We start from the raw sequence: 19,674 nt of genomic DNA on the forward strand, positions 1-19,674 counted from the left end.
TAAGGCCCCTAATACTCTAGAGCCAGCCCTGGTGAGAGAAGGTTGGAATCCTTATTTTTTATCATACTTTAATAAATTTTATTAGTCTAAAAATATATATTTTATCGGTTAAATTAATTAGTGCCCACAATTCAAAAATATTTTGAGGCAAATTAGTACTCTAATGGTATAAGTATTTATATCTTCACCGCTAAAAAATCAATTTGATCTTTAATTTAAAAAAATAATTCAAAGTGCTAATTAATTAAATTTAGGGCAAGTTTGGTATTGTTAGATTTTAAAATAATTGTTGTTAACTATATCGCATAAATAATAAACTGCAAAGAGAATCAATTAAACGTTTGGTAAAATTTATTTTTAGAATAACCATGAGTTTTAAAGGTAGTCGTTTATATTTAGTAAATCTTATTGTTGAACTAATAAGAATGCAAAACACTAAAATAGATATAATATTGAATAAAATTTATTTACACATTTATAAATATGTATGTATGATATTTTTATTGTGTGTATGATAATGGATAACTAAAAAAAATTATTTTGTTAATTTTTATTTTTATTTTATTATCTCAATATTATTAATAATAATGATAATCTTCAAATTTAATAAGTTTATTTCCTAATTGAATAATGATAATTTTGACTTTTTATAATATATGTGAGGATATATATGAAATTATATTAATTATAAAAACGATCCTCAAAATTTAGATTTTGAAAAGCTACTCTTTCCTTACTTTTCAAAATTTACTGTAAGATAAATGATTTTACACCAAAATTAATTTTTAATTTTTCAAAATCCCAAGTGGCCATGTCTCTGCCCTCAAAAAATCTGCTGCAAGATAAGTGACTTTACACCAAAACTAAATTTTAATTTTTCAGAAATATTTTTGAATCTCTTAAAAGTAATCTCAGGGTCCTTAGAGTAAAAACTAGTTATATGCTTTTATCAAATCAAAAGCAAACTTCAATTTTACCATACCGAAAGAAAAATTACATATAAAATCTGAAATTGACAGAATTCTTCGCGACAAAGCAATGAATGTGTTTGGTCAACTGTCTATCATTCATATTAATCAGCCCACATTTATTTCCTTCACTTGCCACCCATAAGAGTCTGATCTGTTTAAAGTAATACCATTAATTTCTCTCTTCTCTCCTTACATATCCACCATGCTCAACAGCATGACTCTCCATTCATCAAATCATCATTGATAGTTAGTTGTTTGTTGTTTGTTGTTCATGTTCTTCTAACAAAAACCCTAGTCATTGATATTTCATGTTCTTGTTATCCATGTTCTTGTTATCTTAATCATTTTTGAAGTTTCAACTCAAGCTTGTGACATGGACTCTATGGAGATAGAAGGAGCAAGCAGCAATGCTTACAGCAACAGAAATGGTGATAATAAAACTATTTCGTTTGATCGAGCCGCCGCTAGGGGAACATTCTTAGTATGGGAAAATCTATTTGCTGTTCTGCCAAATTTTGGAAACAATAAACCAACAAAGAGATTGCTTCAAGGACTTTATGGCTATGCTGAGCCTGGAAGAATTATGGCTATTATGGGTCCATCTGGTTCTGGAAAATCAACTCTTCTTGACTCACTAGCAGGTTTGTTCTTTTATTACTTCTCATCAAATGTAATTATTTGCAGGTTCTTCTAATGTGTGAACAAGCCGCGAGAGAAATTCTTTTTCTTGTTTTAGAAATTTTGTGGGATGATTCTGTTTTTTCTTTTTCTAAAAAAACTATCGATATATATGGGCTGTTAGGAAAATTAAATTTGAGTTTCCATTTTAGGGTTTTAAGATTGCCTTTGCATCCAAATAAGAGAAATCCCACTTGTGAAGAAATTATTTTGGGATGTGTGAAAAAGTATGGGTAGCTAGCTGTCACTTAATATTATATCACGGACAATTGTTATTTTTCCTTTAAAATCTCTTCTCCTTTTTTCTCCCTCTTTTATACTAACGTAATAAAACAATCAACATCTTAAGTAATAGTGACCCGTTTGATTAGAGAGAAGACTCAGCATGAAAAACTAAGAAGAGAGTCATAGTACGAAGGTGTTTCTTCATTTTTGTTTTTTCTATTCTAGGTGACACTTTGATATATAGGATCAAATGTTGAGAATTTTCGAAGGCTAACGCAATTTGCCGATCTTCTTGCCTAAATTTTAATATTGGTAAAAAAGAAATATAACTTTTCCAACGCTGTGTTTCAAGAACATAATATCAAATGCTTTCCTAATCCTAAACAACATTGCTTGATTTTGTTGCTTATTTCAAAGTAAATTTCTAAAAACAAGTTAGGCCTATATCTCATTGATACTTCAAGCTCAACGGTATGAGATAGACATTTGGCAATTAATGCATTTGATATTGATAGGCAACTAGAAACTACATACATTGGATAAAAACTTATGTGAGGTAGGCATCACCTCAACCTGCTCTAAGTAGTGCCACCACCCATTAAAAGCCTGTTATTTAATAGGTCTATTGGATCCTATAATGAGATCCACAAATTAAATAATATAATTTTATATGCTTTTAAATAAAAATTTATGAATTCCGCTATAAGACTCTTTAAACTTGTTCAATGATGAGTCTTTAAAGAGTACGAGTCTGCTGAGATAATGCATTTGGACAACAAAAAACTTTTTTTTTCCATACATTGAAAATGGGTGGGGCAAAGCAAAGTCATTGTGTCATGTCCAATGGTCCAACAAAGACAAAAAAACTTGATATCAATGACATGTAATAAAATGACTTTAAAAATTAAAATAGGGAAACTAGACTAGTAGGTAGGGACACATTCCATCTCTACGATATTAAATGAGACAGCTGGATTGCTGTTTGAGATAAAATGATTTTAAAAATATTAGCATTATACTATATTTAATTTGACTCCTTAGTAGTTTACACAAGGATAATGTCGTTCAATAAGCCTCATAATATATAAGAAGTTTATAGATTGAATTCTCCTCACAATAACTTCTAGAGAGAGATTAGTGTAATTTTTGTTTATATCGTGAAAGTTTGGAGTAGGGTATGTGACAAAAGAATAATTTTTTTTTAAAAAAAATAACTCTTTAATGGTCTATATTTTATCTCCCTAGTCCCTTCATGGCTACATGCTCCAAATTTCGGATTCAATTATTGAAATCAATTGTTTAATCGGATCACCAATAATTTTGAAAAAAAATAAAACTTTGGTATGAAGAAGTTATTTTTTTTTCTAATTTGTTTATTCTTCTAATATATTATTTTTATTATCCCTCTATTTAAATAAAATTTATATTTATCCCAAGAGACTTGACCGCGTGGTCGAATTCAAATTAAGGAAAGGTAGGAGCTAAAAGTATTTATTTCGAATTTATCAACCAAAAATGTCATTTGTATTTATCATACTTCTATATGAATAAATTTATGTTTATCATACCTCTATCTCAATGTTTTCGTTTATTTAAATTGTCACAGGTAGACTCTCAAGACATGTGATCATGACAGGAAATGTTCTTTTCAATGGGAAAAAGACTAGGGTCGACAGTGGTGTTCTTGTAAGTATTTTGGTTTTTTTTTTTTTGGGAAAAAATTAGTCAGTAATTCTGATATTTTCGAAGTGAAAAAGATAAAGGACTTCCAATTCACTTTTTAAAAAAATTTAACATTGAGTTTTACCTTCCATTTTGTGTTAGACTAATTCCCAATATCATGTATGATTTTTAAAATAATTACTTGAAAATTAATTTGAGTTTAATGGCATAGCTAGCCTTTTCTATCAATAATTACTTGAAATTATAGATTTTTTCTAAGATTTTACTATTTCAGTCTAGTTTATTTTTTTTTAAAAAAAGTTTACTATTTGACTCTGGAGACCTATGCGATATTACAAAACATTTAATTCATAATTTTAAGAATTTAAAGTATAAATAAAATAAAATTTAATAAAATTAAAATTATCGGAGAGGAATGAGGCGACATATATCTTTAGGGTGGCCAAGTTGTTAAATGAAAAAATAATAAAGAAAATAAAATTGAAAATTTTAATTGATCCATTTTATATGAACTTCATCTTTAGCACCCTTTTTCTTTACAAAATTATGTTATAGCCTAAAATTTAATATTTATTCATTATAGCCCCCACTATTGGCAAATTTGACCTCTTGAGTTTTGCAAAAATTTTGTTGTAACTAATCGAAGTTATAGTTTCTCCATTATTACCACCGTTAAACGAAAATCCTGATACTATCGCTGAGTCAAATGAGGTGAATAATGTTACAAATCAAAAAAATGTATCTCGTAAAATTCACTCCAAATCACATGGCCTGTACCGATGCAACAAATATTTTAACCTTTTACGTTTCTGTTATGTAAATTTCAGGCTTATGTGACCCAAGAAAATGTGCTGTTGGGAACTCTAACAGTCAGAGAAACAATAACATATTCAGCTCACTTGAGGCTTCCAAGCTCCATGAGCAAAGAAGATATAAAGAGCCATGTAGATGGAACAATCCTGGAACTAGGTCTCCACGATTGCGCCGATACGGTGATCGGAAACTGGCACTTGAGAGGAATAAGCGGAGGAGAGAAAAAGAGACTTAGTATTGCCCTTGAGATCCTCACAAAGCCGCAGTTATTGTTCCTTGATGAACCTAGCAGCGGTCTTGATAGTGCCTCAGCTTTCTTTGTGATTCAAACACTCAGAAATATCGCCCGCGATGGAAGAACTGTTATCTCTTCAATTCACCAGCCGAGTAGTGAAGTTTTTGCACTCTTTGATGACCTTTTCTTGCTATCTGGTGGTGAAACTGTTTATTTTGGAGAAGCAAAGTTGGCTGTGGAGGTATGTCAAGAAGTTTCCTTCAAGTAATAAGCATGATTTTTAGAATTGATATCTTGATGTCAACATTCAAGTATTGACGCAAAAGTTATTAGAGGGAAAAAACAATAAACAATAAGCCAGGTCTTCTCATTTGCAGTATTAATCATATTAGAACTATTATTAATGAAGTTTCTATTGTTAGAGTATAATTAGACAGAAAACTGTTAGAAGAGACAGAGAGCTGACAAAAATAAGGTAAAATCAATGTCGGTTTAACTTGATTTTAAATTAAATTGGTAAACTGACAACAGATTTAACTTGCTTCTGTCAACATTTTATCAACGTTTTATTAAATATCATCGCTTAATTAATTAGGAAATCTGATTTTGAAAGAGTTGTGACGAGGGGATTCTCACGCTAGTCTTGACCGTGACACCATGTTATTAACCACCTTTAATCCCTTGGGTAAGGATAAGGCTAAGGCCAGCCATAGTAAACATTAATGTTAAAATGTAACAGTTTGAGTTGAATTATTTATTTTAAAGTTCAATTATTTTATAAGCATTGTGATGCCTATTTGAATACTGCGAATGATGGCTAGTCTTGCGCATTTCAATCTGATTGTTTATACGGATTTTTGCAGTTCTTTGCTGAAGCTGGTTTTCCATGCCCAAGTAGAAGGAATCCTTCGGATCACTTCCTGCGTTGTGTAAATTCAGATTTCGATGCTGTAACAACAACATTGAAAGGATCTCAGAGAATTCGAGTAAGTACATATTACCTTTTACTAAAAATGAGATTAAATTTATATTCCTAGTAACCCATCCTAGTCCTTGAATTTAACTTTTCCATTTGTGTAATGAAAGGATGTCCCAAGTTCATCAGACCCTTTCATGAACATGGCAACAGCTGAGATCAAAGCAAGGCTTGTTGAAAGCTATAGGCGTTCTAAATATGCCAAAAGGGCAAGAGCTAGGATTCAAGAGCTATCGGCCATGGTAAGTATTTCTAATCATTCTTGGGCTCTCCAATTTTAATTGCTTCATTAATATTTCACATCTCCGCTAGTTACATTTTCGCTTCTTTTACTCTCTAAGTTTCTAAATTAAGAACACAACAAGAGAGGTTTATAAACATATGAATTGCAGGAAGGGCTGGAAATTGAAATCAAAACTATAAGTAAAGCAAGTTGGTGGAAGCAACTTTCAACATTAACCCGAAGATCATTGGTGAACATGTCAAGAGATGTGGGATATTACTGGGCAAGAATAGCAATCTATCTAGTTGTATCTATTTGTGTTGGCACCATCTTCTTTGATGTTGGCACTGGCTACACTGCAATCCTGGCTAGGATTTCTTGCGGTGCTTTTATTACAGGCTTTATGACTTTTATGTCTATTGGGGGCTTCCCATCTTTCATTGAAGAGATGAAGGTAATCAACGGAAATTAATATATTTTAGAAAAAAATAATTTAGTTTTTTTTTTTGGGAGAATGACACCTTAAGCTATATAACGGTAACAAAATAATCAATTATTAAAGGTAAATGTGTACTTTTCAGGTCTGAGATAATCTGTTTGCATGTGAAAATATTACAATTACCGTTTAATTATGTTTTTTTTAACTGTTCAATGAGAAGTTAAAAATTGATCAGATACCGTAGTAAAATAAGGATGTAAGTATCATTCTTCGTATATATTTTACGCTTTTGATTCATTTTCGTTATTTTCTTGAAACAGATTTTTTATCACGAAAAATTAAATGGGTATTATGGAGTTACGGTTTACATCCTATCAAATTTTCTCTCTTCATTCCCCTTCTTGGTGGCAATTTCTCTAATGAGTTCGAGCATAACGTTCTTTATGGTGAAATTTCGGCCGGGATTTTCATATTTTGCCTTCTTCACTATGAATATTTTCCTCTGCATTTCTGTGATCGAGAGCCTGATGATGGTTGTGGCTTCATTGGTTCCCAACTACCTGATGGGAGTTGTGGTTGGCGCCGGAGTGCTTGTAAGCAATGTTATTAAACATTAAATCTCAAGCATCTTATTATTATTATTATTACTACTATAATTAATTATGTATTTAGTTATAGATGTTAACAATTTTTGCAATTAATGTAGGGAATCATTATGATGACTTCTGGTTTTTTCCGATTGCTGCCTGATCTTCCCAAGCTCTTTTGGCGCTACCCTATTTCGTATCTCAGCTATGGTTCATGGGCAATCCAGGTACTTCTATGAATCCCAATCTTGTTCTGATCCTCTTTTGAGCTAGTTGCTAGTGGAAAGTCTATTGACTTATATATGCGGAAGAGTAGTGCTAGAGAGAGAGAAGCACGAGAGAAAGACGAGAGAATTTTATCCTCTCTCTCTACCCACTCATTCTCTCTCTACCTCTTTCTTCATTGTTTCTCTCATCTTTCTCTCGTGTTTCTCTACACCAAATATTGTTTCTCTCGTCTTTGACTGATTTTGGTGGAGGGGCAAAAATGGAAATATGACGGACTTACGGAGAAAATAATATAAGTACAAACTTAATGGGCTAAACGTAAATTTCAAATGGAAATTGGCAAAATTTCAGTAAGACCCTTAATCTTTGAAAAAAATAAAAATCAACTTGGGACTAAGTATGCCCCTACCCTCAACCTTTCTTTAATGTAATCCTACCCCATTAATACATTAATTTATTACCAAAAAAAGATGACTAAATTAACTATACATAACTCTTGTAACATAAAAAAGACAAAATTGCCGATAAAAACGCTGGCTATGGAAGAATTAAATGGTTATTGTGCAAATTATTGCTCGGTGTTACATTTCTTGATATTTGTAGGGTGCCTACAAGAATGATTTCCTGGGCGTGGAGTTTGATCCCATGTTTCCTGGTGAGCCAAAACTGAAAGGCGAAGATATAATCAAGAACACATTTGGTATCTCAATAGATCGATCAAAGTGGTGGGATCTGTCAGCCATTGTTGTTATTCTTATATCTTATCGGCTTCTTTTCTTCATCATTCTCAAGTTCAAGGAAAGAGCTTGTCCAGTATTCAAGTCAATTTATGCCAAGAAAACTCTTCAGTATCTCGATAAAAGGCCTTCCTTCAGGAACATGCCATCAAGAACTTTCTCTTCAAGGCGGCACCAACCTCCCCATTCACTGTCTTCTCAAGAGGGTCTCAGTTCTCCACTGAATTAGAAAGCAGCTAATTAACAAAAGTGATTATTTTTAAGTTGAAAGCTGCTTATTGCAGCGGTTGCTACTTTATTTGTAATATTCTTCCTTATACAAAAGATACTGCCAAAATTTCAGATTTCCTTGTTGAAGTTTTTATTTACAGGAAATGTTTGAAATTGCTTCTGATTGATGAAAATAACGAACTTATTTGTATATGTAGCATAATGTATGAGACATATCGGTCCACTTGAACTTCCATGAATGTTATGATCTTAAATATCACTTTGTTTGATCGTTTGGTAGCAAGGGTTCAACTTGGTTTCTTTCTTCATTTTGATAATAGACAATAATCAATTTCAATAGCAAAGCTATTTTTTTCAGTTACTTGCACCCCAACCCCTCGCTGCACCCTCAAATTAAGTGTATGATATCCATCTTTGTGGTGATTACAGCGCCATCATCGTCCATCATAGTGATGTTCGTTCACCTTGGGCAGGCTTTTAGTTCCATTAAGGAGCCGCTTAAGATCATTGGCACGAACAATTGGCAAAACTTGAGACTTTGGTTTGATTTATTTTATTGTAGCTTGCCATTGAAAAGATTCTGATAACTGAATCTTTGCTGAATGTGTTTCATTACATCAATCATTAATACATGTTATGTTTTATAAAAGAGCCAAGTCTCAAAGTAAATAACCAGTGAAATAATAGAGATGTGTAAAGACAAAGCCTCATCTTCAAACATCCAGCTTGCTGTGTAAGTGTTTTCTTATGTCACAACGCAATTCAAAGAGCTTCGGTGTTGGCCCTCTTTCGGCGTCACTTCATCTGGGCTTTGTCTTGGGCTGTTGAATGCTATGGACCTTGAAACTATTTCAACCTAAAAAAGTATATATTTCTTTTAAGTTTTTACTTATAAATGCATACAAATCCTAAAATTTTAAATTATTTTCTTCTTATTACATAATCTTTATCTCCATAATTCTTAATTTTTTTAAAAAATTTCTCAAAAAATTTAATTAAAATTCAAAACATAAAGAAATATTACCAAATGGGATGGGTGTAAAGAAATATTAAAAGAATAATTTATTTAAGAGTTTAATTGAATTTTGAATCAAAACAAAAAAAAAGAATTAATTTATTTTTGGTTATTTAGAAAATTTTATAAGAAATTTAGAGGGTGTCAAAAGGCCTACTGTGCATATCAAACTTTGAAAAAAAAAAAAAAAACTAGAGAGAGACACAAAGGAAAAAGGGTTATAGAAGTGCTAAAAGAGAAAGATAATGCGGAAATTTTGTTAATTTCGTATAAGAGTATGATAAGCGCAGAAATAGATTTGTAAGGTGAAATATGAAATTTTAAATTTTCTAATTGAGTTTATTTAAGTAAAATAGGTTTAATGAACATTTTAGTAGTTTCATATAACTCCACATTTTTTTAATATGGAGACATAAGCTTGATATATATGGTAAAGAGCAGCATACTAAGTGCTATAATTTAAAGCATTGTTGTAGCATATTTTCCTTGCCATCATAGTCAATAGCCTTAAATAATGTACCAAACTTGACATATGCAATTGCATCTGTTTCGAAAGAAAGTAAACATTATTTCCAAAAGCAAAAGATGAGTCGTCACCTTTGTCTCGCCATTGGTCATAGCATTTATATTGAGCGAGTGAGCCAGATGCCGAATTTCATGACCAATTAAACTGATCATTTCACATGATTGAAATGATTATACGAGAAATTTGAGGCCACATTTGAGTTCCCTTACTAGAGCATAGAGACATGAAATAAATGCTATACCAGCTTCCTCATAATGTTGTTGGCTTTATTTATTTATACCTAAACTATTTTTTTCTTTGAAAATTATATTATTAAATTAATGTTTAGGACTTGTCGTAGTCAGTACCGAACCCAACATGTTTTATTATCCTAAGCTAATTTACAAATTTACTGTAAATATTTGTTTAAATGTCAGTACATGTAAAAAAGTAAAAATAACACATATATTCAGTAAACTAATATCAAAACTCTTAGTATATATATTTAGTAAAAAATAATAATAATAACAATACAACAATAAGTTTATAATACAAATCATTAAAATTATACTTAAAAATATTATTTATGAAATTCATTTTAATGTGAAATTCTTGAATAATTAAATTTAATGAAAAGAAAAAGGATAGTATATATGATTGTAAAGGAAATAAACTATGAAATTATAAATTATTGTTAAATGATACGTGTTTCATTTTGTAACTTTCTATTATTAGTGATGGCGTTGTAATATATTGACATACATTTTTTTTTAATTAAACCTAACCGTAACATTTTCTTAATAATAAGTTAAAGCTGTATTAATTATTTTCCCTCATAATGATTTCAATTGATTTAATAAACATATAATTTAATCATTTTATAAAATAATTTTTTAATTCAAATTAAACAAATGAACTGGGGACATGCTTGAAAATAAAATAATAACTCTATTATTATTTGAAGAATTATAGAAAAAAGGGATATCGATGAAATTTTCCTGGTCCGGCTGGCCCTGGCTCCATGGTTAGCCCAAGATTACTCTCAATATTATTTTAGAAAATCTTCTGTCCCGAATAAACATCTAGAGACTTGAATGCCCTATTGCCCTCCAATATAGAAATGATTATGGGAATAAAATATAACGTGCGATGTTAGAAAAAAGAAAAAAGAAAGATAAATTACCATTTAAATTAATGCTATAACACCACACAATTTTATAATTTATTTTATCAATACTTTATCAGTTTTTAATCTCTTGAATATTTTTTATGATTATGATAACATATGACCCAAATAGTAGTTACAGATTTTACACTGCAGCATATGAAAATATACTAATATGAAACTGTAATAAACAGAAGCTGGTATGAAAATAATATATCGTAATCTGAAGTTCTATTTGAACAAATACAGCGTCGTGATTAATGATCGATTAAGAAAATAATACAATAATAGATCTTGATCATGCATATTATACACAGTTGAATGGAGCCGGTTGTTACATTTTCCGCCTTTGAGTTGACGTCGGAGGCGGAGCAGCAGAGGGCTGGTAGTCCCTGCAAAATCTCCTTTACACCACTGATTTTTCAGTTTATTAAAATATAACTATACAAATTACAAATAATTTTTTTTTTCTTCTAGTGCATTTTGCTTCCTTATAAGTTATAATCCTTGCTCTGTATTTAAACATTGTACAATGATCTGGACAACAAATATTCTCTTCTTTTCAGAAGCATGAAGTCACAAACCACACAAATGTCTACTGTTCTTGCTTTATTCTTTTTCATTATATTATTATAGGTAGATGTGTAATAAGCTTAAGTCGGTTTAATATTATCTAACCCTAGCATGTGCCACTCTGATCTAAAAAGGTCTAAAATTCAAAGGAACATATAAAATAACTGACATAATTAATAAGCATATACGTTGGTCTGCTACAATAATTAATACGTATAAAGAAAGCTCCAATTTCAACTATACTTCCAAAACATTCAAACAGAAAAAAAACAAAAAAACAAAAAAAGGCAAGTACATTACACGAAACATATAATACTTATATGTTTACTTTTAAGGATGGCAATGGTTGGGTGGTTGAGTTTGCCATAATGTGTTCCATAACTTATATATATACTTTTTAAGGAAAGAATGACCACAACTTCCCGTAATTTTATGAAATTTTTATGAAGACTTCTTTATTTTTAAAATAATTTATAAAAATCATTGCCATCCTTATTTTTACATTTATATTTTACAGTCTAATAAATATTCAGTACATTTAATATGTTGTTGTCTTTGTAGGTAGGTCACTGTTAATATAGTTGAAATCCTCGGCAATAAAAATTTGTAAATTTTTATGAAGACTTCTTTATTTTTAGAGAATGCACACTAAAAATCACCCTATTAATTACTTTTGTGGATAAAATTTAGATGAAGTAAAGTTGGTTAATTATAATTAAAGAACATATATAATTGTCTTATATGAGGTTTACATGACATTTTTTTTTAAATAAAAGCGTTTTTATAATTATTTTACTAATTCATATGAGTGCTGCTGTCCAATTTCTAATTTTTTAAATGAAAAATTACTCTTAAATCAAAATGGAAAATTATCAATAAGCGCGTAAATCAGTTGCCATGGGGTTGTTCTAACTTAACTAAGATCTTTGGTTCGAGACTTAGGAATACAACTGCGTTAAATACTTGTTGGGAGAGTTTTGCCGCCCTAATAGTCTTACCCAGCTCAAATCTGGATTAGTCAAGACCCAATATAATCTTCGGATACCAGATGGTAAGATGGTTTAATACACCCAAAAATGGAAAATTAGTTTTGTCCTCTCACTCTCATCTTCTTCCCTACACAAATATTAATCAAAGCATTGAATGGCAGGTTTTAATGCCTAACTGGCTTTGCTACTAACCTCTGACAGTATTCACTTCAATCTCTGAAAATCCTAGATGAAAGAAACCCACCATCTCATCTTTCATTATTTTCCTATATATAAAGTCTCCAGCTTCCTACTCCTACTCAGAACTTTTGCTAACTTTGGCAGCAAGAGCTCGAAGGATTCTTTCCTAGACCACTTGAACAGTTATTATATAGCAGGCCAAGAGTCACCACCATTTTGATTTGCTTTTTCAAAATCAAAACTTCTTGTTGCTAGTTATGGAGATTGAGCATGTTACCAGTGGTGGTGTTGAAAATGGTGGTGGTGCTGTGGAAACCGAGGAAGGGGCCGGTGCCGGGGCCAGGGCTGGAGGAGGGATGTATTTGGTGTGGGAAGAAGTGACGGTGGTGGTGCCAAATTTTGGAAGTGGACCAACTCGGAGATTGCTCAATGGACTCACTGGTTATGCTGAACCTGCCAGGATTTTGGCTGTTATGGGTCCTTCTGGCTCTGGAAAATCAACACTACTTGATGCTCTAGCAGGTTTGAATATCATAATTATTATCATCATTATCATTATTTCAAAGATTGAAATTGTTGGCTCATCTTTCAAGTTTGATAATCAAATCACGCTCATATAATATAATTTAGGATAAAAGAATGAAAAATAAAACTCAAATGTCTGATGTTGTATTTGCAAGTGGTGTTTTTCAGAATTTGTTTTGGAAATAAATTTCATAATGAGGTTTCGGAACTATATAATATGCAAGTAAAATATTTAAAAAAAAACGAGTTTAGTATAAAATATTTTAAAAGAGAATTATGAGATCAATTTTCTTTTTAAAAAAATAGTGAAATGATATTTTCATTTTTCATTTTCGTAATATATAATGCTATATTATATATAATAGCAAACAAGTTTTCATCGTTTTTATTTTCAAAAACAGAAAATCGCCTTTGAAAAATTACACCAAACAACCATGTTTAGCTTCACAACTCACTGCCGTGCACTTTATTTACTTCTTCAACTAAAAAAATTGTTAAACGATAAAATAATTCGGACGTCTTTGAAGTCCAAAATCTTTTATATACATAATTTTGAAGTTCTTTTTTTTTTTTCCAATAACTGTGATATAAAAATTCTCATTTCAAATCGACTTTCTTCTTTCTTCTTTCTTCTAACCCTAATAAATATAAGCTTCCTAATTTAGTATAGCTCTACATTGTACCTGAAACATAATAATAGCGATATGAGAGAAGCTCCCATAGAGACCCTAAACAAAATTAGGATCTCCTCTTAATCTAAAAATACATAAATTTTAAATAATCTTACTTAAGTAATTAAATCACTTCTTGATTATTTAATCTAAAAATACTTAAATTTCAAATAATCTTACTTAAGTAATTAAATCACTTTTTTTTATTATTTCGGTTTTTGCTATGCACAAGCTTTAATTGGTCCCAAGTATTGTAGAAGGAAGAAAAAAAGAAATTGGCTTGTATGAGCTTTGATTCACCATCTTCTTTAGTCAACAAGAAGTAAAGATGCTGGACCTTTGAGACAAGCAATAAATGACTTTGTGATTGTCTTATAATTTCTTTGTTTTCTCAGGTTTTTAAACAGTTACATTATTTGACAAGATGGCAACATCATAACAATAAACGGTACGAATAGAATATAGGACAGAATGCAAAAGCATCAGTGTCAAGTCTCAACTACCGCCAACAAACCTGTATGGGCAATAATAACAGAATTTAATTTAATGAACTTGGACACTTAAGAAATATTGGTAAATAGGATCCGAATCCTGGTAAAAGCGTCTTCAATTGCGCAACTACACATGCGGTGCGGCGAGTGTTTATTGGCAGAGAGCTGTGGGTTCCGCAGCACAGTTCTACTAATAATAAATTATCACAATATAGTCCCTTTCTAGTGTAAGGTTCTGCATTTTTTTTTATTCTGACATATTTTTAAATTATGAAATTTAATAAAGTTATTTTTTAATTTTTTTAAACTATACAGTTAAAGAGTGTATCCGTATTAAAAAAAAATGAAGGTATTCACGCTTAATCTGAAGATAAGTTGGAGAGAGAATAGGTAGATAGAGTCTGACATGTGTAATTACATTTCATGTTTTGACATATTATGAGTGTATTTGAGAGTGAAGTGCTGTATTTTTTAAGATACAGATGTTGTAGAGTAAAAGTTATAATTGTAAAATAGAAGTTAATAAAGAAAAATGCTAATGAGACTGAGGTCTAACGTAGCACTGACAAAAGCAACGTTACATAAATATATTGAGGCAGGTTTACCTTATTAATCGATTTTTTTTTTCAAATAATAAGATAAATCGAGTGCAGTACTGTATTATTGTTTTTATCAACGGGCTGCCAGATTTTTCTGTCCAAATATTTTTTCTAATTCCATTTATAACATGCAACCTAGACATCATATCAAATTATGTAAATCTTCTACTAACTGATAATTATTAAATCATTAGAGTAACATAAACTTAACGAATCATTTACCGTACCCGCACCATTCCTCGTGTGTATTAAGTTCTGCACATTATATGTAATTGTAACAATCAAAGAAAATTAAATTTTTGGTTTAATGATCATTGTTGATTTTGGGATTTGATGCAGGTAGACTCTCAGGAAATGTTGTCATGACAGGAAATGTTCTCCTTAATGGGAAGAAGAGAAGACTGGATTATGGTGGAGTTGTAAGTAACCTGTAAATCTTTGTTAAATGGTTTCAAGTCCAGCAATAAAAGCTAAGCCAAATTACTCAAATTCAAGCATTTATATTTGCATTTGGAACCATATTCAAGGAAGAATTCCATCTGATCATGTTCTAATTGATATCTCAGGCCTACGTAACCCAAGAAAATATAATGCTGGGAACTCTGACAGTGAGAGAAACAATAGCTTACTCTGCCCATTTGAGGCTTCCAAGCAATATGAACAATGAAGAAATCACTGACGTTATAGAAGAAGCAATCACAGAAATGGGTCTGGAGGATTGTGCTGATCGGCTGATTGGAAACTGGCATTGGAGAGGAATCAGTGGTGGTGAAAAGAAGAGATTAAGCATTGCACTTGAAATTCTCACCAGACCTCAGCTTCTGTTTCTTGATGAACCAACCAGTGGCCTGGACAGTGCCGCAGCTTTTTTCGTGGTTAAGATCCTGAAAAATATAGCTCATGATGGTAGAACAATCATCTCTTCAATCCACCAGCCGAGTAGTGAAGTCTTTGCTCTGTTTGATGACTTATTTCTTCTATCCGGTGGTGAAACTGTTTATTTCGGAGAAGCCAAATCAGCTCCCACGGTATATAACTCTTCATATTTCTTGCATAAACATGGCCCCGCAGTTCGAATCTCTCATCAAAACAGAACCTGAAATTTCAAATAAGTTGAACATCTAGTTCTGCAAGTAGAAATCTCAAACACTTTCAAAATACAGGACTTTAGTTACCAAAATGTTTGTGTTCCAACCGCATAAAGCAGCTTTTTTGTAACCAAAACAACTTTTTCATATCCATGTCATTAACATATCCATGAGGTGATGAAAGATTTACATGGATGCAACTCTGACGGTAAAATTAAATCTACTTAACAGAGAATATACTAAATCTTATCCTAATCTAATAATTTTGTATTATTAATTTTGCAGTTCTTTGCAGAAGCAGGGTTTCCATGCCCAACGCGAAGAAATCCTTCTGATCACTTCCTTCAGTGTATTAATTCAGACTTCGATGTTGTCACAGAGGTTCTGATGGAATCTCAAAGAATATGTGTATGTATATGGTTAATACATATTGTTATAATTTCCTATCAAATTCTTGCATTGATTTTTACTATGTTTCTCTTTTACAGTCTGTGATTGATATTGATTGCAGTTATATGCAGATTTACATGAAACATAGAAGTAGCAAATGCGGCTTGGCGTCACTTTTATTCTTTTATACTTTTACAGAAGCCATTGTATTTACAAGAAAGATAAAATCTGATCAAATACAATCACGCATCCATTCCAAAACGGGCATAAAGCTGCTAAATTTTATCAAGGAAAATGACTTGACTAAAACATAAGCATGTCACTTTCAAAATGCTACAACCAGTGTGAAAGCATTCGTTTCAGTTTATATTTTCAGCTTCCAATTCTTCAATTCAAATTTGGACTGTCGTTTCATAAAATTTATGTTTGTTTATTTGCTGACTCCAGGAAACTCAAAACCCTTTAGGTCCTATAAGAAACTTACCGACATCAGAGATCAAAGGGATTCTAATTAAGAAATACCGGTGCTCAGAGTATGCAACAAGAGCAAGAAGTAGGATTCAAGGAATTTCAAGCATTGTAAGCATTTCAAACCCAAGTTTTGTTTTAATCTACCTTTTTCCTTCAAAATAACTCCAGTCATTATGTAGATTTGTAGCTGCCCTCAAATACAATATTTGTGAGGTATTGTACAACTAGGTGTTGCAAAATCCTAAGTTGTAGTGATGAATGCCTAACCCAGCATAAGTTCATGTATAAGCAAGGCACAACAGTTTTCCACCAAGAATATTTGAAAAGCATTTATTGATATTGCAGGAAGGGCTTGAATTCAAAAGAAAGAATGGAAGCCAAGCAAAATGGTGGAAGCAACTCTCTATATTGACACAGAGATCTTCACTGAACATGTCTAGAGATTTTGGATATTACTGGTTAAGGATAGCAATCTACATAATCCTGTCAGTTTGTGTTGGTAGCATCTTTTATGATGTTGGAACAAACTATACCGCAATCTATGCACGTGGTTCTTGTGCAGCTTTTATATCTGGTTTTATGACATTCATGTCCATTGGAGGATTTCCATCTTTCATTGAAGAAATGAGGGTAAATACTCCCATCTCAGCATTTAGACAATTCTATTGTGTAGCTGTTAGTAACCTAACCATGGTGGCAATGGTTTTTAGGCTTTTACTGATACATTTTTCCTCCTCTAAAATAGGTCTTTTCTCGTGAAAGGCTTAATGGGCATTATGGGGTAGCTGTGTATATTCTATCTAATTTCCTATCTTCACTCCCGTTCTTGACTGCGATGTCCTTCGCTACCACATCAATTACTTATTACATGGTGAAATTTAGGCCAGGAATTTCACATTTCATTTATGCTGGCCTTGATCTTACTAGCTCCATTGCGGTAATAGAGAGCTGCATGATGATGATAGCTTCAATGGTTCCAAACTACTTGACAGGAATCATTATAGGAGCTGGATATCTTGTAAGAATATTAAGATCATTGAATTTTTCAGTCCCCCCCCCCCCCCCCCCCACAACAAAAGTAGGCTTATGTTTGACACTGATTAATGAAATTTTTCTTAGGGAATCATGATGATGACATCAGGGTACTTCCGATTGATTCCTGATATACCCAAGGTCTTCTGGCGTTACCCAATTGCTTATATCAATTATGGTGCATGGGCATTACAGGTAAGATTCATTGAAATTGCCTATCCCTATTGTTAACCAAAATGCCTTCTAAAAACCAGAAAACTAAACCGAATAGTTGTGCAGGTAATTCTAAATATATGGGACTCAAGAGACTGTTACTATTTACCCAGTCAAACATAAATAACAAATTTATCTCTAGTCTTGACATGTGAAAACCGAGATATCATTAAGGAAGGTTTCTCCAGATGAAGTCTTCCACAAGGCATCCTACTAGATTATATCAGAATAAAGCATTAGCACCAAGATTCATGTAAAGGCAATAATTTTCAGATCAAAATAGTTAAATTCACTGTTCTTATGATGCACAATGTAGGGAGCTTACAAGAACGACCTGATTGGGCTTGAGTTTGATGCTATCGATAGGGATGGGCTGAAACTTAAAGGCGATGTGATCCTTAAAACAATGCTTGGCATGAACCTGGACCGTTCAAAGTGGTGGGATTTAGCTGTTGTTGTTGCCATTCTCATTTCTTACAGAGTTATTTTCTTTGCTATTCTAAAGTTCAGAGAAAAAGCTTCACCTGTTTTCCATTCGGTTTATGCCAAAAGAACTCTCCATCATCTTCAGAAAAGACCTTCATTCCGAAAAATGCCACCTTTTCCTTCCAAGAGGCATCAAGTTCTGCATTCATTGTCTTCTCAAGAGGGTCTAAACTCTCCTATCCACTAGAAGCAGCAGCAAATTATTTTTACACAAATACTTTGATTATGTTTGGACATCAACTGTGGCAGGAAAGAAAAAGAGATCATAAAAGTACACTTTTATCTTCCAAATAGGTAACAGATGATACATGCTAATGTTCTCATATAAGAGTTTATTAAAGTTCTCTGTAGCAGAATCATATTGTATGCAATTATTGCTTTAGAACCTACATCAGGCATTGCCCAAGCTTGAAATAATATATGATATATTGCTACTCTAAAACTAGTAAAGAGTATATTCAAGACTCTCCAGGCCATACTCTCTGTTTCTGATTTACGCTTAGTGGACAAACGGTACACTCAGTTTTGATTTTTCTCCTTTAATACATTTTTGAGTTTCAAATCACTTTAAAAAAGAAAAAAGAAAAAAAGACTCACCAGGATATACTGAAGCAATTATCAATATTCACTTGTCTGTAATATTTTGCTTTTGAAACTTTTCGAGTTCAAGGTTGCAGAGCAGTTAACCATTCCCATCGTTCCATGGAGTCTATTTCTGTTTGTAGACAACAAAAACCAGATTCCGCATAGTTAAGACAATGGAAAAGTAAGCAATATTGACTCTCAAAATGGAAGTGTTAGTGGCATTTTTGTCTCAAATTATCTCCAAAGTCTACCATGTTAGCCAAGGTTCAGCTCCAGATTTTATCATGTCTGCTCGAGCCACAACCATAACAGTTCCTTCAATTGATCATACTTCACAGTTAGATATATTAAGCTTTATCGCTGATATAAGCTTGAGATTTAGCTCAAAATGGTTGATATAGCTCGACATCTTATTGATAGAATTCCACTAAAGTTTAAACTTTACTTTGTCCTACAGACTCATCTCATGTTTTCTTTTCATTTTTGGAGCTACATCAATATGCCAAATAATTGATTCAGCTAAGTCCACTTGCATTCCTAAAAACCATGAGTGCTAGTCTAGGAGCAATTAGCAGACAACCAACCTAACAAGACTCGGGAATGGGAAGTGCATTTCTAGCTTCATAATCTGCCCCTATACGCACAAACCTGAAGATCCCCGGAATAATAA

The 19,674-nt window shown here is 32.0% G+C and overlaps 2 protein-coding genes across 4 annotated transcripts; both read left to right on the forward strand.

Moving 5' to 3' along the window:
- The first annotated feature begins 1,096 nt into the window (after nucleotides 1–1,096).
- On the forward strand, nucleotides 1,097–8,282 carry LOC18053067 (ABC transporter G family member 15). Its single transcript, XM_006446102.2, has 9 exons — nucleotides 1,097–1,612; nucleotides 3,481–3,560; nucleotides 4,385–4,846; nucleotides 5,469–5,591; nucleotides 5,692–5,823; nucleotides 5,974–6,258; nucleotides 6,564–6,836; nucleotides 6,950–7,057; nucleotides 7,662–8,282. Exons 1-9 carry the CDS (start codon nucleotides 1,345–1,347, stop codon nucleotides 8,022–8,024), a joined length of 2,094 nt encoding a protein of 697 aa, XP_006446165.1. The 5' UTR covers nucleotides 1,097–1,344; the 3' UTR covers nucleotides 8,025–8,282.
- Nucleotides 8,283–12,384: 4,102 nt separating this feature from the next.
- LOC18053068 (ABC transporter G family member 13) lies at nucleotides 12,385–18,890 on the forward strand. 3 transcript variants are annotated; one of them, XM_024190346.1, is made up of 10 exons: nucleotides 12,890–12,975; nucleotides 14,045–14,367; nucleotides 15,079–15,158; nucleotides 15,306–15,767; nucleotides 16,113–16,235; nucleotides 16,665–16,796; nucleotides 17,034–17,318; nucleotides 17,434–17,706; nucleotides 17,808–17,915; nucleotides 18,250–18,890. In XM_024190346.1, the coding sequence occupies exons 3-10, from the start codon at nucleotides 15,102–15,104 to the stop codon at nucleotides 18,604–18,606; spliced, it is 1,797 nt and encodes a 598-aa protein (XP_024046114.1). In that variant the 5' UTR covers nucleotides 12,890–12,975; nucleotides 14,045–14,367; nucleotides 15,079–15,101; the 3' UTR covers nucleotides 18,607–18,890. The 3 variants fall into 3 exon arrangements, with proteins under 3 accessions (XP_024046115.1, XP_006446166.2, XP_024046114.1); XM_024190347.1 differs by lacking the exons at nucleotides 14,045–14,367; nucleotides 18,250–18,890 and adding an exon at nucleotides 18,000–18,243 and having other exon boundaries at nucleotides 12,385–12,975; XM_006446103.2 differs by lacking the exon at nucleotides 14,045–14,367 and having other exon boundaries at nucleotides 12,390–12,975.
- Nucleotides 18,891–19,674: the final 784 nt, after the last annotated feature.

The sequence above is a fragment of the Citrus clementina genome, unplaced genomic scaffold, assembly GCF_000493195.1.
Source record: "Citrus clementina cultivar Clemenules unplaced genomic scaffold, Citrus_clementina_v1.0 scaffold_2, whole genome shotgun sequence".
In the NCBI taxonomy this organism is placed as follows: Eukaryota; Viridiplantae; Streptophyta; class Magnoliopsida; order Sapindales; family Rutaceae; genus Citrus; species Citrus x clementina.